Below are 25824 nucleotides of genomic sequence, written 5' to 3'. Positions count from 1 at the left end.
AAAGGTGTTGCAGTTTCTTTTACTGGCGTATCTCTATATCTTCTTCATAGTAGATGATCTTTCAAAATATAGGCTCTCCAAAGTTTACATCTGTCTTGTTCACAACTTTGTTTGTGAACGAGACTATAATACATTCATCAATATATGGGGTCTACAACACTGCTACTAAACTTGCAATGGTATCATACCAATAGTTGTACAGACCAATGAGAGAAGGAGAGAGAAAATGTGTGAGTGATGATAATGATAAATGAGGTGAGAGGTCACTTATACTTATACAAGTCACTAAGGGTGATGTGACATGTCTCTTGGGCTTCATGATCCTACATGATGATGTGGTTGACCTTGACAATTTACACATGTGTGGGCATAAATTCAAAAACACATTTATGCTTGTCCAAATTTTATGATCTTTAAATCAATTTTGGTCCTCTCAAAAAGGGGAATTCAATTAAATTGTCATATCCATCAAATAATTTGTCTAAAGTTGAATTTGGCCCTAGTTTCCAATTTTGACAATCCATCGCAGCTATGGAGAATTCCATTGCCAAACCATCTATCATCATCGATCATCATGCCATATTGTCATCTTGAACCATCTCTGCATCTCATATCAACTCTAATAAACAATGATGTAATAATGAATAAGAATTGATCGAGAGTGAGTCACAAGATCTTGCCAATCTCCGCTAACAAAAGTCAGTCTAGGGGTAGAACCCTAATCAAACTTAGTCCCAAATCAAGTTGTTGAACACCATGTATCCTAGACATAGGGAGTACAATGGTACATAATGCATCCATATATAGTGCTATGGTCCCTATTCAATTTTCCCAAGTCATTGGTCAGATGAGTGGTACTTCCCATGCATCCCAGACTACATGGGTAGGATGTATGCTAGGGAAACAACAACAAAGGGTGAACCGATAATCCTAATCATATGCCATTGGAGAAGGTGAATCAATCCTCCTATGCATATATATATCAATCTTAGGGGAAGTTGAACCATTCAACCTACACATATGTTTCATCAATCATAGGGGAAGGTGAACCACTCAACTACACATGTGTCATCAGTTATAGGGGAAGGTGAATGTCTCACCCTAAACACATATCAACCATCATGGTCTATCATAGGGGAAGGTGAACCACTCACCCTGTACACAACGAACTAATAAGGGAATGTGAACCGCTCACCCTATGGTTGCTCATAGCTCTAAAATCTAACCAAGGTCCCCAGGACCTCAAAGAGCTCAATATTCAATAAAGAGCCTCTTAGTATGGTCAATCCATGACTCCCTGCTTCTCTCTAAAGGAGGATAAACTTAACATTGCCAAGAATCTTTAAGGGGAATTTACACATTAATCTTATAATGATGGAGATTGATTGCTTCCTCCTGCTAATATGAAATGGTGGATATCAGCATGTGCACAAATAGCTCAATAAAGAGATTCCTCAATCGAATGACTTCACAGTAAGTCATGCTTTCTACTTTCAACCTCAATGGTGCTCCCAATCTTTGATTCGTCCATGAAGTAAAGTAAATTCAAAATATTATAACACCTAAATTTTCACTTTTTATTCACTAGCAAATTTTAACAATGTACTTCACACCATAGAATCAAAAATTTATTTCAATAAGAAGCTATCCTCTATGGGACTTATTCATAGATTCAATCAGAGTCTTTATAGAGAGACATATGATAGGTGTTTATCTAGAATACGAAGGATCCCACAAGATATATATATATATATTAGTAGATTCTCATCATATTTATTTTTTAAGTGCGTCAAGTCTAGGTCTTCCATCCTAACATCCACTTTCTCATACATTGATAAAAAGCAGGGTTATCATATGCAACCTCAAATTCTCAGCAGTGTATCTCAGTCCATAATTGATTGTGCCACGAAGATATCTCAAGATATTCTTAGAAGAAATCCATTTTATGTGATGAGGATCAACCATAAATTGACTCATTGTGTTCACAACGAAGCATATGTCCGAACAAGAGTTCACCAAGAACATCATTGCCCCCACAAGTTGTCTATATTCAAAAGGGTTTTCCAATCTGGGCCTAACAACACTTCCACATGGCTTCTTTAAGTTGATTTCCATCGAAGTAGACAAAGGCTTGCAATCAACCATCCCACATCTCTCGAGGAGTTTCACAATGTATTTTCCTTGAGAAAAGAGAATCTCACTTGGATTTTGCTAGACCTCCTAGCCTAGGAAGAAATGCATCAGATCTAGGTCCTTCATCTCGAACTCAGAAGCCAAATCCCTCATACATTGATAAATGAGAGGGTATGTACCTGCCATAAAGAGATCATCTACATAAAATACCAAAATAAGAGGCATGTCCTTTTCAACCTTGAAGTATAGGTTAGGATCATCATTTCTCTTTGTAAATCCCATCTTCATAAGATAGCTATCAATCCTCTCATATGAAGCACTAAGGTCTTGTTTCAATCCATGTAGGGATTTCTTCAACCTACATACATGTGTCTTTTGATCTTATACTTTGTACCCCTGAGGTTGTTCCAAGTAGACTTCCTCCTTAAATAAGCCATGCAAGAAAGCAGTCTTGATATCCATTGGATGTAGGATCCATACTTGAGAGTTAGTGAGAGAAATAATAGATCATATAGTGGTATATCAAGAAACTGGTGTAAATATCTCGTCATAATCCACTCCATATTTTTGAGAGAAATCTCGAGAAATGATCTTGGCCTTATATTTTTCAGCACTCCAATCAAGACCATGTTTAATTTTGTATAGCCATTTTGAGGTGACTACGAACTTGTCCTTGGGACTAGGAACCACTTCTTAGACATTATTCTTCATGATAGATTCATATTCCTCATTCATTGCATCCTTCTAGAGTTGGTTCTTTATGGCTTCTTTGACCATACACAGATCATATTTAACAATAGTACTCAAAGAAGCTAAGTACCCTTGATACATGTTTAGCTTCTTACTTTCACGAAATGTCCCTCTTGGAGCAGTATGTCTTTCAACACCTTTGAGAGTATCTTTGAGGTAGATAGATCACCAGGAGGTTGATCAATATGATCCATTAGCCCTTCAACATTAAGCATAGTCACATCTATCAAAGGCTCATTATGTTTTTTTAGAGCATCATCATTGTCCTTCCTTGGAAAGGGGATATCTCTAGATTTCCTAAGGGCAATATCTTCATCGAAGGTGACATGAATATATATATATATATATATATATATATATATATATATATATATATATATATATATATATATATATATGAGTGAGTTGACCACATCACTGTAGTAGGTATAAACCATAAGTCATATATTACAGAGACTTATACTACAGGTCAGTGAACATTCTTATTACTGCATGATGAATAGAGGCTTCAATCTGAGAGTAGGGTAAAGATCCATTGACCTAGGTCTCCTTCATACATCGTCTCTTCTTCCTTTATGAAAGAGGCCTGAAAATAAAATAGTGCTAGGCTTCTCCTTCTAACTCTTCTTCATAAATGAGCACTTCAACTATGTTATTTATATTTTTCTTGTTCACAACTTCATTTGTGGACAAGACTGTAACATGGAGATCAATTTGTAGGAATGCAACATATTATCATTGCTACAGACTGTAAAAATATTAATGATAGATTGAAAAGAGGCCGTAAGAGATGCTGGGTTGTATAAGAGATAGAATAGTGCTGAGATGTCCAAAAAAATCGGTTTTTGTGCCAATAAATGCGGCCTGGTCAAAAAGGGACAAGCCCTACAAAATCACAATCAAACTTGGTCGAACAGTCCTTGGTTAACATTGGTCAAACATGAGTCAACTTCTGAAATTGTTGGCCCTGAAATTCTACCTAAAAGTCATCCTCCTTGCCACATGTGAGAGAGAAAGAATATGCCCAATATCATACCAACCAATGAAAGAAGGAAAGAGAATAATGTGTGAGTGACGATGATGACAAATGAGATGAGAGGTCACTTTTATTTATACAAGTCTTTCGGGGTGAAGTGACATTTATCTTCAGCTTCATGATCCTACATGACGATGTGGCTGGCCTTGAAAATTTACACATGTATGATAATTTCTATGTTAATTTTGATAACATGTACTTTGCTTAGGTCAATTACTTCAATGTTCCTTATTACCCAATTTTAATTTCAATTTCTTTTCTAGTATCACATAAACCATTATCTCATTGAAAGTAATTGAAGAAAGAGCATAAACAATAAGAGAATAGGACTAGCCAAGAGAAGAGGACATAAGATTTTGGCTCAATCCAGGGAGACACCCTAAGATGGGGAAAACACTTAATCAATTCATCTTATTATCAAACATAAAATGTTCAACAAAGAAGGAGAGAGTATAATCAATGTCAAAATTGACTTGCAAATGTGATGACCAAAACTACTATCCAAATTCCAAATAAAAAACTCAATCAAGTATGAAATCCAACCCTTAGACTACTACAATCATAATCTCGAGACTGCGGATTTTCATCTAGAATCTATGTCCAAATTCTAAGGCTAATCTGGGCTAGATTCAACCTTCAAGCTTACCACAAAACCCTCATGTTCCCTGTGGCTTTATCTGAGCAATATTTTGACCCTAGATCAAGCTTCTTTAGGCTTGCGGCCTACTTAAAAGAGCTTTGACCCACCTACAGAAAATGATCCCCACATAAAACAATCCTGAAACATATTCCAAACAGCCCTTAGGAGTGTGACACTTTCTTGTTGGATCTAAACTTGAAAAAGAAGATAAATCAGCTAAGAACAAATCTCAAGCTCACTCAGGGTTTCACTTAATAGTCTCGACCTCCTACTTGATGATCTCAACCCATCTAACAACCCCGCGATGGTGACAAGCTTTCTCTTCCTGCTTTGTTGGAGCCATCCTTTCTTCTACGACCATTTTAGAGTGAGATATATGTGATGAAGATGTGTAGAATGAGGTTGGAGGTCACTTCCTTTTATAGGAGATGGAGAAGGGTTTAACTTGGATATTTAACCCCAAGCCGACCTTGATGAGTTCCACATGAGAGGGCCTGCTTTTAAAATTAAAGTTTCCTTCTACAATTTTAGTGATCTTTAGGTTGATTTTGGTCCTCTTGGAAAGAGGAATTAATTTCCATAATCATCTCCATAAAATGAGTTATCCAAAGTGGAATTTGGCCCCAGTTTCCAATTTTGACAAATCAACTCCAAACTCCAACAAGGAAATACAAATGACAGAATATGTAAATTCATATGCAAGGTTTAGAATGAATCTTGAAAGAAAATGCCTTTATTAATGAAAATCATTGAATTTTTTTTATACATTCCAATCTCCTATTCTTTTATGTATCACTTAAAATGTTATACATTCCAGGCACAAAGAAGTTGGAAAAACCTACCTTGGCCATAGAATGTAGTATGATTTATTTGGTGAATTCAAAGTAGTTGATCTAGAGAGAAGCTTAAGTAGTTGAATAAATATTCACAATTGGTGTTGTTGTTTTATGATGTTTTGCACAAAAGTTATAGAGGTTATACAGTTTAAAAATTTGAGCTTGGTATTCCTCATATAAATATAATCTAATACTTGCACCCATGACCCAAAGGAGCATAGAGAGGAAATTATGCAATATCTGCACATGGGACAGATACAAATTGCATGATAGATCATTTTTCAGTAAGAACCTAATTAAGAATATGAAAAATGTGACATTTCTAATATCACTTTTGAGCCTTGAGATAAAAAAATTCCCCACTCTCAAACCTTGGAAACAATTCAATCCTTGTAAGTTGTTACTGAATTTCTATGTCATCTATTATGATAATTTTACTAGATATTGTTCCCACATATATAATTGATAAGGTAATTATTGCAACGTGCCTATCTATCATTGTTTCACTTACAATACCCTTGATTTTGATGACAAGATTCATTGGAGTCAACAATGTGATGGAAGGGATTTTTGTTCTACTTCAAGATGGACTTTCTAGAACTATTCTTTATGGCACGGGACTTCACAAATAAAGATTAAAAGGGAACCCTAAATCACATGTGCGATGAAAGTAGTTCAGAAATAACTTAGTAGTTTGTCGATGCCTCTTAGGTTGAAGGAAGAATGCATTTTTGACTAGGCCAAGCATTAATCATAACACAACTAATCCACACATTCAGTGTCTCACAAAGTAGATAAATCTCCTATATGTGAGTTTGATCACTACAAAATAAATCTGCATGTCATATATAACTTTGTGAACTAGATTTAGACTTTACAAGTTAAGCACAACCATTACAAGACTGATCAAGCATCTATTATAAGACAAAGATTTCAAAAAAACTCACATCGAATATGAAAATAATAGTTCCGTTATGAATGAAAATGGATTATATGGTAATATAAAGTTCTATTTACTAATCCTAATTACATACTATACTCATATTAAAAGCATAAGAAACTAGTGAGACAATGCGCTGGGCTGGTAGGGCCTTGGAAATCATCAGTATTACCTTGAAAAAATCTTTAATTAAACCATAATTTATCATGAAATTCACAGATTAACAAACAATAGTAAGCTTTATTTTCATAGTCCACAAATTACATTGATAGTATGCGTAGGAGCACTCCAAGTGGTCACAACGTAGGGGTTATATTACAAAATTAGAACAAAAGTGGAACTTGTCACTACTAAAAAGGACTCAAAGTCGATGATCTATTTATATATATGATAGAGTACATAAATGGTGTTGTTATCCTCCATCGTTGAAAGCCTAATATGAATAATTATCCATGAGATCTAATGACCTCTATGAAAATTTGGTATAGGAAAGAAACAAGATGCCAAAAAGAGGTTGAGAAGCCACATATAAGCTAAAGAAATCTAATACAGAGCACCCCCAATCTTGGCTATATCTTTCTAGGGTTGGCAGCTAAGGTGGCAGGCCAACTAGGCACTCAATGTGATCTGGAGGTCTAATCTAGTAGGTGAAGGAGCATCTCAAGGTTGAATACGAGGAACCCATGGGTCTATTCCATTTTTGGAGGTGCACATCCATATCAAACATGACCCCTAGTTGTAGGAACACTAAGGTTTACAGGGCATGCTCAAACCTTCATTAGTAGCCTTTAATGGCAATTTAGCCATTGAAGTGTTTTCAAAACCATATATATTCAACATTAAATCAAGGTTTAGCTTTAAATCCATAATTAACATGATTTTCCTTCATTATGCATAGAATAGGAATATATGGGGACAAAAATGGGGACTTAAAAGGGGTCAAAATGGGAAATTGATAACAAGAATATCGCCTATTTTAGGCCTTGACATCTCCCCTATATCTAAGGTTTTGTGTGTCCTCACAAAAATCAAACCATATCCGATAAAACAAAAATTATCACTAGATTCTCCCTATAACATGATTGATCAAAACTAAAGTATCCCTACAACCTAATTTTCCACCAATATTAATGTTGACATTAATCCCACCTACTCTTTGTGTAGCCGTAAGTTTCTTTTGTAGACTCTTTTTTCATATCTACAAATAGAAATTTTCCTATACCACATCTTGGCAAACTTCTATTGTTTCTTATTTTCCTTGGATAACTCCTCAAATTCCCTTCTTGTCTCTTCATTTATGGCTTTCACAATAGTGTTTTCATTCTTGACATCTTGTCAAGAACATAAAATTCTTTAATTTTTTATCTTAGCTTCTCAATCATCCCATTATTCTTTCTTATTTTTTGAGATGGAGGTTCAATTTGGATAGTAGAGAACATGTTAATATTTGAGGGTTCATGGAAATAGGTAGCATACTCAAAGTCTTTAATTCGCAGGTCCACATAGTCATCAGGGTTAGTGATCTTGAATGTGGTTGCCCTTATTCTTTGACTTGTAGGTAGGGAGGATACTGATTCCTCCTTTCGAATAATGTTAGGATCCATAATAATTTGACCTAAGAAGGAAAAATTACATGAGTCTGAAAATACACTAGTCCAATGAGGTGAGGACGAAATACAGGATTCAAATGAAGATGGAAGAATTGGCATATTCATCGAGCAAGGGGGGGGGGGGGGGGGTATATGTGGCTCAGAATAAGGAACTAAGTTATTAAGAGAGTTTATAAGGGTTGTACAAGGTCCAAGTGAAGTTGAAGGAATGATCTATGTCAATGAAGGAAACTTCCTCTTTTCCATGCTTCTGGTTATTCTTCTTGGTGTAATGAAAGGTTGTGGCCTTGATTTATTTGCTTTATTTGGATTCTTTCCGAAAGAACTAGCCTTTTCAGAATTATCACTAGCCCTAGTATTCTCTTCGCATCTATTAGGAACTTATTTGATTACCCTGTCAACCAAGTCTTTTGGTACCTCGTGAGGCACATGAAGGGGATCTCCAGATTGGTTTCTCTTTACAAAGTCATCCCAACTATCTCATTTTTTCCTCAATTCCACTATAAATAAGATTTTAACAAGGTCTTGATGGTACAATGTTGAGTATACTCAACTATCCTGTAGGTGACCCACGTTCGATCCCTAGTACTATCGTTAAAATCTTGGGTGAATTTATTGATAGAAAATTCAACACATAAATTGTCAAACTAGGAGTGTAGGCTTAGAGCTAGTACACAGTATATGTAAAGGTATGGAAACTCATGGCTCTATTGTTCAACTACTACAATAAATATTCCATCATGTATCAAAGTCTTGGTCCTTGGACACTGAACTTAGGGACACTTTCTTCTATAAGGAAAATCAAATTCCTACAGGTCATCTCTGGATCTTTCCTTCAACAAAACTTATCCTCAACAATCTGATAAAAAATAGTACGTTAGGTGAATCACAGTCAACTAGGAACTTACTATAGTGTTGTCATATCTTTCTATAGCCACTTATTGCCAATCACATATTTAAAGCTACCTACACTTGGGTTCCTTTAGTGACGAACTTATTAATATACTAATTTGATAAAAAACCTTAAATTATTGAAAACATTGGGTTGTTGTTGTAGGGCCCTTACCTTAAGAACTATAGTATTTCACATTCAAAGACAAGGTATGTTCCCACAACCTTGAAATGTTTCAATGCTTCAAAGACATCCTTTAGTGATCAACTTCTCTCCTCAAATTTAAACACAATTTGGAACAAGGAATTAGGTGATTAAAGGAAACTCAAGAATACAATTTATGATCAATATTAATAGTAATATTCATAACACAATTTCATATCTTATCAAAATGAATCAAACAAAAATTCATGCATGAAATCCTACTGCATACATCAAGCATAGTGCATATCATCAAGTAACTGTAACTCAAGGTAGAGCAAGGTTATATGCTAAGTTCAATACCTATGAAATAAATATCTATATTATAAATAGAGAATCCAAATATTGTAAGTCAAATTTGCATACTATAAGTGAAATATGATTATAACATGACAAATCCAGACAGTTGGTGTCTCACAAAACAAATCACTAGATCTAGACTTCATGAGTTAATCACAACCATTACAAGACTGGTCCAGAAACATGTTATAACACAAAGTTTTCAATAAAAATCATGCATTGAAGATGAAAACAATAGTTCTGTTATGAATCAAAATGGATCACATGGTAATACAGAGTTTAATTTACTAATCCTAATAGCAGGCCACACTAATACTCAAAGCCTAAGAAAATAGTGAGGAAATGCAATAGGTTGATGGGCCCTTGGCAATTAGCAACATTGCCTTGAATGAGACTTAACTCAAATCATAATTTATAATGAAATGCATAGATTCACCATGAAAAATAAGATTTATTTTCACAATCTGCATATCACAGTGATACTATGGAAAAGAGTGCTCCAGTGGTTACAACATGAGGGTTATGTTACAAAATTAGAACAAAAGTGAAACCTATTACTACTAACAAAGACTTTGAGCCAATGCTTTGTTTATATAAATGGAAAAGTACAAAAATGGCATCACATGAAAGTATAATCTGAGTAATCTTGAATAGATCTAATGACCTCTATGAAAATATGGAATGAGAAAGAAATGAGATGCTAAACTAAGGTCAAGCTACCACATCCAAGTTGAAGAAATATTATACAAGGAACCCCTAATCTCATCCATACCTTACTAGGGTTGACTGCTAAGGTGGGAGACCAACTTGGCACTCAGTCTAAACTAGAGATCTGATCTAGTAGTGGAGAAGCATCTCAAGGTTGAATTTGAGAGAACCTATGTGTCCATTTCAATTTGGGGGCATGCATCCATATCAAACATAGAGCTTGGTTGCAATAATCCTAAAGGGTTATAGGACCTAGTAAAAGCTTCATTAGTAGCCTTTAATCATGATTTATCCCTTGAAGTGTATTCAGACTCATATAAATTCAACACTAAATAAAAATTTACCTTTAAATCCCTATTTAACACGATTTTCCTTCATTATGCGTAAAAGAGGACTATGTCGGGACAAAACTAGAGGTTTAAAAGGGGTAACTAATGGCAAGAATATCATAAATTCTAGGCCTCGATGTTCCTTCCCTTAGAATATTGCAAAGGGATAATTGGACATGGTAATAATAACCTTATTGATTATTCAACCGCTATGCTAAGGACTAGAAACCATTACAAAATAGTGACCAAACTCCCATCCTCTCTCTTCGTAGAGGAAAAACATAATAAAATATCATTCATTGCACTTTTTCTTATAAAATATCTTCCCTTGCTTCTTTATTACAATGATAACACTAATCCTCTCATTATCTTATTTCATCATTACAGCATTAAGACTTTATAAATTACCATGCTTCCCTGGTTCTAGTTAAAGTGAGTTATCGTATGATGTTTTCATTGGTTAGCACATTAATACTCTACATGTTAATCTAATAATTTGTGTGTGTGTGTTAGCTTCAGTGGTTTGGTGGACAATTTGTTTGCTAAGTTGAGTGGGTTTAAGTCTCTTGAGACATGTTGAAACTGCCTTGATTATGGCATTTATGAAATAATTATATATGGTGTAATATCGATCATACAACAATTCTCGTTCTAGCAAGACATGTTATAATTTGTATAGAAATTCTAAATCTGATTATATATATATATATATATATATATATATATATATATATATATATATATATATATATATATTCACAAGTTTTAATTTATTATATGTACTGCAGGAAGTAGATATTGCATTGGGTTTTTGGTCAAACCCATATTAGTTTGGGTTTGACCAAAAAAATTGTAAACTTTCTATAGTTTAACATTGCAGATTGAAATTTATTATTTTTTAACAATAATTTAATTTATTTATTTTTACCTTGATTGGCTATGAATTTTCACTCCTTGTTTCTCATTTCCTCGATTAACGAACCCAACAGTACAAGGGTCCCATCACAAATTTGGACTTGGTCTGATAGCATGGAACATTAAATAATTAACCCATAAAAACATTGATTTTTTTTTTTACACATTTCAAAATCTTTTATAACTGAAGTCACATGTGTTGTAGAAACCATCTTTTATATTGAACCAATTCATATAGTCTGGCTTGTCATATTTTCTAAACGCATTTATTGTTTTCTTTGGGTGGATAAGGATGTATTTGTATAGTATAAAAATATGTTTTTCCCCGGGCTTTCTTGTACATACAGAAGCATCAAATCAAATCAATTCTAAAAATCTTAGTGATTTAATTCAATCCTTTTGTTTCTCAATCTACCTGTTTTCTTTTGATGGACACATAAGAAACTAGCCATTATGGTGGAAAAAAAAAATCCGTAGAAGATGTTATGAGAGTCTTGTTGGTAGCTAGGAAAAATGATATCCCGCACCTGTGGAACACATGTTCTCACCTAGTAGCTAAATCTGGATTGCCAATAGAGGTTTTAGTAAAGCATATTCCTATAGATGTAATTAAAAAAATAAATTAAATAAAAATGAAATCTAGCTAAGGATGACAACTTATGCACAGTAGCAACATGAGCATGAGTAGCTCAATTGAGAATCATAGAATCAGGCAGATGCACTGAGCTTTAGATTCCTTGGATGTTGAACTAGTAAGGTTGATGGTGATGGGAGAAGGATTGAACTTGAACAAAACTTTGGCATTACATTATGTAGTGGCCAATTGTAATAGAGAAGTAGTGAAAATAATTCTTAAATTAGGAGGTGCAGATGTGAACCACCTAGGCCGAAGAGGAAGGATGCCTCTTCACATTGTTGTAGAAATGGTGAATCTAGACATGGTTGCAGTTTTTCTATACCACCATGCAGATCCCAACCTTTGCACTAACAATGGAACCACTCCCTTCGATATTATACAAGCCTTTGCTTCTAATTTCTTATCAAAGGGATCCCTCCCAACTTGCATGCCGCACATGGAGCACAACAATCTTCGTCTATGCCTTGAGCTCATTCAAACTTTTGCCATGGGTTTTTCCAAAGATGAGGAAAGAAACACCTCACTCCAACTCCAAATTGAAATAACATGAACGACTGATAATATTTCTCTTGTTGGTTTCCTTACAAGGACTATTTTTCTAAGATTAGTGAAGGAAGTACTAGTCTATCTGCTCTAGATTCAGGGATGGTTTTTCTCAATCTTAGTGGCCAGTTAGCTTGCAAGGATGCTAAAAACAACCACACAAGCATGAATGCCCTTAATGTAGATACCCAGGCCAGAGAGAAACTCTATGTCATATTATTCCAAGTATTCATGCAACTAGTTTAACCATGGCTTTGGTTCACCTGAATCCTGATAATCATAAATTACACATTCAAGAGCTTCAGTCCTGGTGTATACAACCTTCATCTCTATATCCAATATGCATTGGGATGTAGGCATAGGCAAAAATTTCATTATGTCAAATATTCATATCGAAAGGGTTATATTATTTACAAATCTTCAAGAGGGGCATGGGATAGTCTATTGTTTCCATGACGAGATCGAGTAATTATTTTGGGTTATTAGTGTATGTTACTGAGATATGTTGGAAATGACTTATATCCAAGTTTTGTAAACCAATGAAGGATTGATGATATGATAGGGCATATACAGTGAATGCACACCAAGTAATGATTCAGTATATGTCAAAGATAATCGAGAATACCAATTCAAAACTGCAAGTTATGAAGATGCAAAGTACTCATGGTTTTGATAAGTGGACAATGTGTCTCAAAAGGAGATTTCCATTCAAACACTTTCAAGTTGAAGACCTGATGTATGCTAGTGTTTTACCCTTTGTTTTTGTTTTAGTTTATGAGAGGATGCATTTTTCATTAATTTTTTATTTGTCGCACATGTTATTGAATCTTAATCTTGACAAAGTGGATATGTAGCCAAACATTCACCCATAGGCACAATTTCTTATTTACAGAAAATATAAATTTCTTAATGTTTCCTATTGTAATACTCTCTTCTTTTTATGCATGAAGGAAACATATGAATCCCAACATTTTTCATTTCAATTCATTATTTCTCCAAGCATCTGTACATAGAAACTAATCATGAAAAATTTAACATATATTCTCTACCACTACTTATGCACCACTATGGACAAAACTTGGTTCCAATATAAATAAATTTAGTTATCTGGTAGAAGTCAATTTTTGTGTTGCAAAAAATATGGAAGCTCCTCGCTTTAGGATAAATAATTGCTATCCTTTGTATCATAAATTATGAAATAAATGGATTTTGTAAGTATAAACCACCATTATTGGTCCTCCCATGGATTGGTTGCTTATGTGAACTTTGAAGCTCCCATAACATACACATGATAAAACCATAAAGGATAATGAAATTTCCTTCATCCTGCAATGTCCTTACCAAACTTACATTGCAAACTTACTTTACTAACAAAGGCCCTGAGCACGTACTTTTAGCGAACCATAGTTTCACTATATACATTTTGGTATTATTATTAGAAATGCCTTTAATTATAGTGTTGAAAGTTATTTTAGAATCAGTACAGAGGAGAAGTCTTGAGATACATTAGTGAAAAATATTGCAAAATAAACGAACTCTTCTTTTACCTTTTTAAGATACACACATATGATGAATAATCAAGCATGTCTCTATATATAGCAATTTTTCTATATGCAATAGTGCATGCTTTATTTCCTGTTAATTGCAAGAAATGGAGTGTTGGCACATCATTTACAAGGTATTTTAGAGCACCATAATAAAGTATATAGAATAAAGGGAGTATAAATTTAACATGAGACACTTAGTTTAAACCTTTTAATAATCACCCTTTAACTTAATGATGAGAAGGGGTTATGGTGGATGAATTCATATTTCAATAAATGAAATTAGCAACAAAGTTGTTCATACATAAAAACAATGCATAATTACAATGAACAAAATACTTCAATTTACCAATCAATAAAACCTAAATTGACTAGATTCTAAAGCTTAATAGTAACTTGAATTCAATAATTTCACTTTAATTTAACTATATTAACTAACCAGAAGAGACTAGTTACTATGTAGCATTTGTTGAATGAAACTTTATCTACTCACTCCAAAACTATACTTTTTAGCTTTTTTCTAAAGCATATAATTTTATTTTGCATCTTTCATCTAAATTTCTTTTAACAGGGAAATAAACAAAGAAGTAGATGTACTCTAGATTTAAATAGACATTGGAGAGACAATGTTGCAAAATTTAAGAAAAGACTCGAAATTTATCTTATTTTCATGAATAGGGAAAGACAAAAAGAAGTGGATGTACTCTCTTTAGCTAGATAGACATTGGAGAGAGAATGTTAGAAGATTTAGGAAAAGAGTTGAAAACCTTCTTCAAAATATTTTCATGCTCCATGGCTCCAATTTTTTTTAACAAAATGTTTACTTTTATATTATAAGACCAGATTACATGGACATAAACATTTACATATGATATTACAAAACTTTATCCTGTGATCTCTATTGTTTCCATATTTTTCTATTGTTTCTATATTCCAATAGATCCAGAGAAATATCTTTTTGCCTCTAACAATACTTTGAACTAGAATTGTACGTTGAAACCTTCCATATATCCTAAAGAGAAGCAAAAATAAATAAATAAAATAAATAAATAAATAAATAAATAAAAAAAAAAATACTTACAATACATACACTAAAGGAAAATTAAACCAGCTTTGAGGGGCCAGCTTCATCAGTTCCAGTCTGAAGACCACTTTTCCTTTGTTTGCTACTGCATAAGCTATTCCATCACCAAAGTACTCCTGTTGTTCCTTGGTGTCGGGTTCTGACTTGCCGAGTAGAAATTCTTAGACATCTACAAATAAGAACAACTCTGCTTTGCTGGACATTAGTTCTGCTTCCTACTTTGATTTTTCTTTTGACCTTTACCTCAAGGCTTTCAAACTTTGCCTCTGTTAGAGTGGCATTCGCTTCTCTTTCGCTCTCCATAAGCTCTATCTTGCTAGACAAAAGGTCTATTTGACCCATCAGCAATTTGAATTAAAACTCCGCTAATTTCTTCCACCTCACCAAATTACGCTCCATGGGTTGGTCCCCTTCTGACGCCATTGTCAAACAATCCAAAAGCACACAGATGTGTGAAGAACATCAAGAAAAATGGAAAAGAGATGAACAAATATCTGATGAAGCCAACATAAATTGACCATCGTTCTCCCAAAATTGCACTCCTCTACCATTAAAAACAAATCTCCTCTAATCTCCAAATCTATTATAAGCTTGTCCTTCGCAGGGAACCAAACCAACGTTCCTTTCAAAGTATTTATGCAAACCTTTGAAAACCTGTGTGGAGAATTGTGATCTACATTGCTCCATTAATAGGCCCTTTTGGGATGTCGCAATCCCCAAGATCAGTGCCATCCAACTGTCCATCATATAGCCCTTACCAAGCCTGGGAAATAGTGTTGTCCATTGAAATTACCACGTACCAAATTGAATTCATATAAACCTCTAATAAGTGGTCTTTCGTTAAACATCATAACTTATCGTTTGTACATGCAAAGATTAATTGCCTGAGACTAGGATTTCAGACGACCACCATCCTTAATGGCTCTTTGTTCCAAATTTATTCACATCAGGTTATGGCACAGGGGCAAAACCCTTGTAATATCCATTAAATTTAATCGTTCCATTTTCCAGCTGCGCCTCTCGATTAGCCAATCCATCTACCTTTCCATTTAATTGCTTCAGAACATGAAAGAGTGAAATTTTTTCAACTGGAGTGTAATTTTTGTTAGTATAGGAAGCAATGAAGTGTCATTAGACGAAAAAGACTGGGTAATCATTCTAATGACAATTATAGAATATTTGAGAATTTTGAACCTTCTTATGTCCTTATTCTTAACCATATCTAGAATTTTCCATAACATTAAAAATTCAACCTTGTTATTTGTAGTTGTGCATAAAACCCACGCATATCTAACCTCTTCATATTCATCATAGAAATATATCACTGCTCTGTCACCCTTCTTCATGGCTCTAATTGGCTGAACAATAAATCTCTTTATGAAGGGGGCACTTCTCTTTTCATTTTTTATATAAAGAGTTATCTTCATCACTTACAAAGGAAATGGACATGGTTAAGAGGTAAAGTGTAACAAGCAAACAAAGCCCTCATGCCACAAGCCCTTTAAGAAAGCCTTGGTGCAAACCTCTTTGTTTGGAGAGTGGCGTGTGCTACTATCAATTTAAAAAAAAAAATAAGAATCAACATTATAATTAGCATGGTTATTAAAAGGTATTAATATTTTTATAAAGGTATTATTGTCAATTTTTTTAACCTAGTTTGAGTTTAGGAATAGGCTAGTTTTAAATAATTCTTAATCAAAAGTAGTTTCCATTTTTAACCTCTATCATGGCTAAACCTAAATAATTTCCATTCAAAAAAATACTTCTTATTCTCAATCCCTCTCATAAAATTTGAAACAATACCTTAATAAAACAAACCCCACAAACCAATACATCTACACCTCATCAATACTATTCTGGTCATTTTAATCTCCATCAAAATGTCAACCCACCAAACAATTTCGGTCCTCTTTGTCATAAATTATTCAAATGCTTTATATCGTAGGTTTTACTTTTTAACCAATTATCGTTACCTTTCACTATCCTGTGATTGTTATTTTAAATTGGATTCGACCATGAGCGATGTCGGAGCGAGATGCGTTTTCTAAATCTCCAATGGGGTTCCAGACAGGTCCGATTCATACATTCGATATGAGGAGATAACGTGCTTCTCAGTAAAGCTGAAGTATCCTGAATTGGAATTTGGAAGTTACGCAACTAAAATAGGGGAGAAATACGTTCCAAATTCAGAGATTCACTTTGAAGTTATCGAAATCGTGCTCGTTTTAACCGGATTATGTGGCCTATCGGATTATTATAAACTTGTTCTGTAGTTAAAAAAAATACTTCCCACGGATCTCTATATATATCCTTGCAAGGATTGCAATTCAACTGAAAGCTCAGAGGCAAAATGGCTAAAATTCAAGGTCTAAAGACGCTGTCCATCTATTTGATTTCAATCTATCTAATCATCATTGGAGTTGCTGGAGCTTCTCCAAAGCTAAGAAGAAGTAGTTTCCCAAAGGGCTTCAAATTTGGTGCCTCTTCATCTGCTTATCAGGTTCCACTTTTATCACTAGTCCCTTCAACTAATTCGTTCATTGGATTAAGTGTTCCTGTGGCTTTTTTGTTTCACTGATAATATCCTGAACTTGCCAAATTCTTTTTCTAATTGTGTAACAGGTCGAAGGAGCTGCGCACGAGGATGGGAAAGGCCCCAGCATTTGGGATACATACTCCCATATTCCAGGTTAATTAGTGCATACAATGAGGTGGGTATTTTAATTCGGTGGGATGTCTTATGTATTTATTGGTTGTTATTGAACGTTAATGCAGGTAAAATCGCCAATGGAGAAAACGGGGATGTTGCAGTGGATGAATACCACCGCTATAAGGTACAAACAGAAGTCTTTTGAAAAATGGAAGCATTTTATTTTATAGCCTGAGCTTAATTTATTTTAATTTCGGGATATTTTAAAATTTTGATGGACATGAATGAAGTAGAGCATAAGCCAGCAAATTTTTCATTTGAATATCAGAAGTTTAGATAGATTACCTGCATGGAGAAACATGAGCAGACCATGTAGAGATGAGTTTGCTTTGGATTAAAAAGCCTTCCTACCCTAAAGCAGGTTTGGAAGAGACCATCTACTTTTTAGTGAGAAATTAGATAGTCTCCTTAAAAGTATTGAGACTAATTTTTGGAATTATAGAACTATGGAAAAAACATGAGCAGCAGAGACTGGTGGGCAGTGACAACAAGAAAAGCAGTAAAGCAGCAAAGGCTGCGAAAGCCTTTGTTTGAGATTGTTAGGCAGTTAGGTTACTCTAAGACAGATACTTGAAGGGGTCATCATATCTTTCTAATAACCATAGAGGTGGTTACCACTCAACAAACACACCATTTATGCTGGTTTTGGCCTCTTGCCTAGAAGTTTCGCCTCTAGGATTATCTGCAGTAGCCATCATGTTGATAAAAGTTTTCTCTTTGTCCGCGTGGCAGAGGAGCCAAGACTACCTGGTTGTTTTTTCTTTGTTTTCTGAGATCCTAAATGTTTAAGACTTAGAGGCTTGGTAACTTGATGAATCAAGTTTGCATTATCCGAATTGTTCGACAAGTTGGAGGAGAAATCCCAGAGCGCCTGGCAGGACCCTCAGAGCCGGCCGAGCATGGACTAAATGGAGATCTATTTTCGTGATTCTGCTTTCCAGGACACGCGGAACCTCTTATTGATCCCTCAGATGATGACCAAGGAAGTTCCTAACTACCTAATGACCATTAGCAGTCTTCCTGAACTAATAGACTTCCATAACTTAGACCAAGGGTGTTATATACTACGGTAAATCTTCATGGAATTGTTCCACCCTTGTCCATGCCATAGAGAGGGAAGCCAATGACTTCTTCCTCGTCCTCCTCCTTTGGTGCGTAGTCAATTGTAGTCCATGACGGTTAGGTAAGAAAACCTCTTCCCTCAATGCCAAACTCCACAACCTTTACTGTTCTGCAAATGCAATAGAGACCAGATGCAAAGCAGTTTGAATACGGAAATGAATGTCTCTCTGGAAAACAAAATATAAACTCATATCCCAATGTTTGTCCGCCACCTTCCCCTCTGCATTGAATATGATGCAGTTGTCTATAACGGGACTTTTTGAAAGCTTTTCCGGCGGGTTTTTCCGGTCGAAATCCGGCAGGAATTATTGGAATCGCAAGTTTGATAGCTAGTTTCTGCACAATGAAAGCGTCCGAGGGGTTTTTGAAAGCCTTTCCGGCGGGTTTTTCCGGTCGAAATCCGGCAGGAATTTATTGGAATCGCAAGTTTGATAGCTAGTTTCTGCACAATGAAAGCGTCCGAGGGGTTTTCGAGGGTGCTGAATCCAAATATGCAGTTAAAAAACCATTTTAACTGCAACAAGATTTAACCTCAATTTCTTCCGCCGGATTCCGTCACCAAAATCTCCAAAAAATCTCATTATAGACAACTCCAAATATGATCTGCAGAGGAGAATTGCCACCGAGCCCTCACCATTATTAATGCTCTAAATTGCGCTCGCAGGGGAGGCTTGAGAAGCATTCGAGGGCACACATCGGGAAAGTAGAACTTTTAACTTGATTATGAATTTTGAAATATTTTAAAATCTAATGAAATATTTCAAACATCTGATCGACATGAATGAAGTGGGACTTTTCCCGTCTTTGATTTTTTCGTAAAATAGGTCCAAAAGTTAGGGTCAACATAAAAATGGCCCATTTTAAAGAAATGATTATACATTGGATTTCGCAAAATATTTCCAAACCTTCCATCAACGTAAAAAAAAGGTCTATTTTAAAAAAAAGTTTATATGTTGTTTTATTTTTTAATCCTCAATGGAGTCGATTTATTTGTAATGTGCATGCAGGAAGATGTTCAGCTTCTCAAACACATTGGATTGGACGTCTATCGCTTTTCTATTTCCTGGTCACGCATATTTCCCCGTAAGTTAACTTAAGGAACAATGATATCTTTATACAATGGATTTTAAATGCCCGCTCTAATTTTTTTTTTGCAAATTCACAGAGGGTTCTCCCCGAAACGGAGGACTCAATGAAAAGGGAATTGCTTATTATAATAATCTCATCAACGAGCTGCTCAAAAATGGTATTTTAAAAAACAAATATTAGCTAGTCTTCTGAAGAGTTTTATGTCTACATGGTCTTTTATACATGGATCTGAGTTTTGATACAGGTATACAGCCTTTTGTTACACTATTTCACTGGGACACCCCACAAGTTCTGGAGGATGAGTACGGAGGATTTCTTAGCAAAAGAGTCGTGTAAGATTCACTCTCATAATTTTCTTTTCAAGTCTTCTGAAACATCAAGACATTTGCTTCTGATATTGATCACTCTTTCAGGGAGGACTTTGGCTTCTTCGCAGATCAATGTTTTCGAGCCTTTGGAGACCGCGTGAAGTATTGGCAAACTATAAACGAACCATCTTCCTTCGCAGTAGGGGGCTACGATTCAGGGGGTATCGCACCCGGCCGCTGTTCACCTCCATTCGGAAACTGTACAGCAGGAAATTCTGCAACAGAGCCCTATATTGTAGCCCACAATTTGCTTCTTGCACATAGCGCCGCCGTAAAAATATATCGGACTAAATACCAGGTGAGAGCTTACATTCTGTTTTAGATATTAAAACTGAGAAAGAATATATTTATATGACTATCTCTTGAAAATGAACTGCAGGCGAAGCATAAAGGTTCTATTGGTATAGCCCTTGTAATGACGTGGGTAGTGCCGTATTCAAAGAAGTCTTTGCTTGATCAACAGGCTACGCAGAGAGCACTTGACTTCAGAATAGGGTGGTATGCACGTGCGTTCATTTTATCTTTTTCTGTATGAACTTGTCTTCCGGATAAGTATAGATTTTATGTGCGCAGAATAAGAAGGCTGGACTTCTGTTTAACTTGTTGAAATCAGCAATTTTCAGAAAATTTGCTCCCTGATATAAAAGTCAAACAGCTGACTTTTATCAATTTTTAAAGTTGACTTTGGTCATAGTTCACTTCTAACTTCTATCCCCTTCATCAGATTTCCAAAATAACCTCCAACCTGGATAAAAATAACATAATAATAATCAACGATCATTAACTAATTCTATCTTGAAACTTTGATTTGATTCGTCACTTCTGGAAGCTGTAAATTATTTTTTGCAGTACAGGTACTTGGATCCATTGACGTCGGGGAAATACCCTGGCTCTATGAGAAGGTTGGTGGGGGCACGTTTACCACGATTTAGCAGCGAAGAGGCGAAAGATTTAAAGGGCTCCTTTGACTTCCTTGGTTGTAATTACTATTCAACACAGTATGCGATCAACAATCCAATCCCACCAAATCCCCTGCATACGGACTATATTCTGGATGCCCGCGTTAATGTGACATGTAAGTAGAATCTGTATTCAGTAATGAACTTTTCTAATGTCTATTCGCTGGAAAACTATTATTTACTTGTGGTTCAGCAAAGAAGAGAATTGAATTGTCGTAATTGGGATACTTATACAAGAGTTAAATGAAGTATTATTCCTATCAGTTAAATCCATTAAATATTTCAAAACCGATCGAATAAAACTATTTGTTTGACTTTGTTTTTTTAATGAATCTTCTAAATATTAAGAATCTAATCAATTTCAAACCCATATAAACTGTCTTCCTTTTAAGTCAAATATTATATGTTTTTCCGTATCGAAATTTTATGGTTTCTTGCTATATTTACTATGTATGGTAGAAATTTTGACGTTAACATAATTGTTGGTGATTCAGCTGAAGTAAATGGACATTTCATTGGATCAAAGGTAAGTGTATGGCTAATATATACATTTAACTTCATTACAAAAGTTATTCTAATTTACATTAAGTGACATGTAAATATATGAATATCCGTCTGCAGGAGGGTATAAGCAGTTTCAGATCTTACCCAAAGGGAATACAGGGTATAATAAATTATACGAAGCATCGATATAACAACCCTACCATTTACATTACAGAGACTGGTACGTTAACATTCAACCAATGAATAACAATTTTATAAACTGTAAAAGTTATGACTCTCATGGTTATTCAAAACATGTATGGATTTCAACAGGATATGCGGGTTTTGACAATGGCACAACCCCACTGAAAAAAGCGTTACAGGATTCGAAGCGAGTTACGTACCATTATCAACATCTATCAAACTTATTGAAGGCCATAAGGTGCGTTTCCTTCAACATATGATTTAGCTGTTATTATTTGAGAATGGTTATTGACGAGGCTCTGCAACTTTGCACTGTCATAAAATGAACGACAGGGACGGCGCTGATGTACGGGGTTATGTTGTCTGGGCGCTTACGGACAATTTCGAATGGGCTAGTGGATATAATGTTCGATTTGGTTTACATTTTGTGGATTACAAGCACAATTTAAAGCGATATGCGAGGGCATCTGCATATTGGTTTAAACACTTCCTCAAGTTCTAAGACACTTGTCCTTTAAATTTGGATTAAAGATAATAATAGAATAAAATAAATTCCTATTTAATGTCACAAAGGTGGAGCGTGGAGCATCATTCTGTCTCATTAGCATCTTACATTTCATTTCAAATTGTCTTTTGTTTTTTTAATGTTGAAAAAAATCTATCTCAACTTAATTGTTTATTGGTTTTAAGACTAGCATTTGCACTTAATGTTGCAAAGGAAACTCGGTAAGGCATAGTGTGTGGAAGAATATTGAAATGTGAATGGGCTTTTTTGAAAGCAAGGGTCGAAGATAATGAGTTTGAATTGAGGAAGCCATGCCGAAAACCCTATTCGGGGATTAAAGTGGCTATGAAATGGAATAAAGGTAGTCATAAATACCGATTGAACTTGTTTAGATACCCTAAAGATTGCCTAGTTGAAGGTGAAGTTAAACAAATGAATTCACGCGAACAACAATTGGGTATCCATATCGATATACAAAATTTTAATGAGAGGTATGTTAATCTTTTCAAACAACATTCTAATGTATTTGCCTAGAAATATGAAGACCTTAAACCATATCACATTGTGATGAACTGAATTCCTGCCAGGATATATTCCTTATGACGCTATAGGTGGTTGATAAGGAGGTGAAAACAAATGCTTGGGCTCATGAAGGAGCTCTGTATTGTCCTCCAGCCCACACTGTTCCTATGCCTATTATATTCCATGGCAACATCGTACACAGAGACATCTCTTGTTCATTACTCCTAGTATGGTAATATTGACTAACTCTGCCCGTGTCACAAATCATATAAAAATGGATTTCAGTTAGCTCCGTGGTCCTTGGAGAATAATAATATATCTAAATTACTCTACCTACTCATATATGACTTGGACTTTCCATCTACCTTCTCATACATACATGACCTATCATCACACTCTAGATTCCTAGATATAAACTCATAACACTCTCTATCTACTTTCCTACATTTCTTTACGACAACATAATAGTCTTCTTCACAAAGTACTCTATCACTTTTCCATCTACCTTACCTTCTCATGCATGGGCCTTTGTGTAATAACACTCTCCATTTCTAGATATAAAAACACATAACACTCTCCTTAGTTGCATAGTTACTTTCCAACATCTAGGCTTTTTCATTTCATAAGAAAAAAAAGTTTTTTAAACTTCTTTTAATACTAGTTTCAGTGTTAAATAGTAATCAAATTCTGAGATATTATTTCAAAATATAATTGTAAGTAAATCATTGTTATGCCTTGCATTTCTTTGTGTATTTAGTTTCATTTTTAAATTATAAAACAATTGTTGAGATATTGTTTCAAAATCTAATTGCAATTAAAGTATTGTTATGTCTTGTGTGTATTTATTATTAAAAACAAAAAACAAAAAAAGGTAAATCATTGTTATGCCTTGCATTTCTTTGTGTATTTAGTTTCATTTTTAAACTATAAAACAATTGTTTGAGATATTCTTGCAAAATCCAATTGTAAGTAAATCATTGTTATGTCTTGTGTGTCTTTCTTATCAAAAACAAAAAACAAAAAAAAAAGTAAATTATTGTTATATTATTCTTATAATTGAATTATTGCAGGACTCTTGTACCAAAGAATTTCAATAGTTTCAATGATGCTAATTTTCAGTGGGTGTGTGTTGATCACAAAGATTCTCTTGCTTGTGTTCCCCATTGAAAATAAACATCTATCGACAATTAACCATAATATTGCTAGTTACCCATTAAAAATTACCAATAATAATTAACCATACCGTATAGCCTTGGGCTTAGTGGGCTTAAATTCTGCAAGGGAAATAAAAAGTAGTGGTGGATATTGCCCAAGTTTATCTATGAGGCAAGCCAAATAAAAAGTACTAGTGGAGATTTCCCAATACAGGACAAGTTTATCTATGCTGCAAGTGAAATAAAATGTATGTATTGGTAATAGAGGACAAGTTTATCTCTTCCCATAATCTAAACTCTGCAAGGGAAATAAAAAGTAGTGGTGGAGATTGCCCAGGTTTATCTATCAGGCAAGCCAAATAAAAAGTACTGGTGGACAGTGCTCAATAGAGGACAAGTTTATCTATGGTACAAGTGAAATAAAATGTATTGCCCAATAGAGGACAAGTTTGTCCATGGTACAAGTGAAATAAAATGTATGTAATGGTAATAGAGGACAGATTTATCTCTTCCCATAGGCTAAACTTGAGAAGTAAAAGTAAGTTAGAAGTGGTTTAGGACTATGAAACAAGGTTGACAATGCTTCACCTTTTGTTCTCCCTTATGAGCATAATGTAAACCTAGGTCCGCACATAAGTTCAATTGAGAGAAATCACATTCTAGTATTCGAAAAAGGGTAACTAGAGGCAATCAGAGTAAAGCTATGGCTCTGGATGGTGGAATGATAAAGTTTGTAGATTTCGAAGGGCTAAGGAGGCATGTCAAACCTCATTGACTTTCTTGTGCTTTAAGGAGCATATCAGACGTGCATTTGGCATAGGAACTCAGAGCATGGTTTATAGATATGTTGCATGGATTCAGAGGAATAGATAAAAGAACCCTTGCAGATGCAGTCGTTTCACTCCTTGACATTGAAGGATGTAAACATTCTATAATTTAACTCTTAGAAAATATGGATTCAATCATTCAATTCCAAAGCAAATAGAGTTGCAGAGATCGATTTACAAATATTTGATTAAACATGGAGAGACCTTTCCCAATATTAGGAAGAATGAGTTTGGGCAGCTAGAAGGTGCCCGCACCCAATCATCAAGCTGGAGAACAGAAGTTCCATCAAAATCAACAATACCAATTTTAGTTGAATGAATCAATTCCTATTCATAAAGAATCAAAACACAAGAACTGTGAAAGGCAAATCATTCATATTCATCAATATTCAAGAAGACATCACTTTGTAAGGTGTGTTATTTGTATTTACACAATTGATTTTTTTATTCAATCAACTATGCTATTCTCTGTGCTTTTGCTGGGTTCCTTCATTACCACCATTATTGGGAAATTCATTTCCCTCTTGAAGTATGAAACGAGTAGCAATTCCCAATTGATCTTACACTACCACCCCAAAGAAGCTAGCAATCCTGATATACAAATCGAACCAGCCATCCTATCAAGCAATCCATGTAGTTCTCAATCTATAGCTTTGATAACCCAAAACTCAAATCTTTTATATCTGATATGCACATAAATTTTCACATTAATATGTCTGGATCTCATTCTAAGATCCTTACAGATCTGATACAGAGGTAAAACAGTTTTTTCATACTATGACA

General features: G+C 34.8%; 1 protein-coding gene and 1 pseudogene across 1 annotated transcript; both read left to right on the top strand.

Annotated features, from left to right (window-relative positions):
• The first annotated feature begins 11725 nt into the window (after window positions 1–11725).
• On the top strand, window positions 11726–12716 carry LOC149261542 (regulatory protein NPR5 pseudogene; annotated as a pseudogene).
• Window positions 12717–17448: 4732 nt separating this feature from the next.
• Window positions 17449–22535, top strand: LOC149261541 (beta-glucosidase 13-like). Its single transcript, XM_089369622.1, has 13 exons — window positions 17449–17598; window positions 17721–17787; window positions 17874–17932; window positions 19938–20013; window positions 20096–20176; window positions 20264–20351; window positions 20433–20685; window positions 20767–20885; window positions 21242–21462; window positions 21841–21872; window positions 21968–22070; window positions 22163–22271; window positions 22367–22535. The coding sequence occupies exons 1-13, from the start codon at window positions 17449–17451 to the stop codon at window positions 22533–22535; spliced, it is 1527 nt and encodes a 508-aa protein (XP_089225748.1).
• The last annotated feature ends 3289 nt before the right edge of the window (window positions 22536–25824 follow it).

The sequence above is a fragment of the Pinus tabuliformis genome, chromosome 6 (genome assembly GCF_031772625.1).
Source record: "Pinus tabuliformis cultivar Carrire ecotype Pingquan chromosome 6, CPIR1, whole genome shotgun sequence".
In the NCBI taxonomy this organism is placed as follows: domain Eukaryota; kingdom Viridiplantae; phylum Streptophyta; class Pinopsida; order Pinales; family Pinaceae; genus Pinus; species Pinus tabuliformis.
The sequence above is the reverse complement of the archived record's forward strand: the minus strand, read 5'-3'. Positions and strand labels throughout refer to the sequence as shown.

Bases quoted from the DNA above. Each gene is read 5' to 3' on its own strand.
- LOC149261541 (XM_089369622.1), top strand. From the start codon at position 17,449: ATGGCTAAAATTCAAGGTCTAAAGACGCTGTCCATCTATTTGATTTCA. The intron at 17,788-17,873 runs GTTAATTAGTGC...ACGTTAATGCAG, and splicing joins TACATACTCCCATATTCCAG to GTAAAATCGCCAATGGAGAA. The intron at 20,886-21,241 runs GTATGCACGTGC...TTTGCAGTACAG, and splicing joins CTTGACTTCAGAATAGGGTG to GTACTTGGATCCATTGACGT.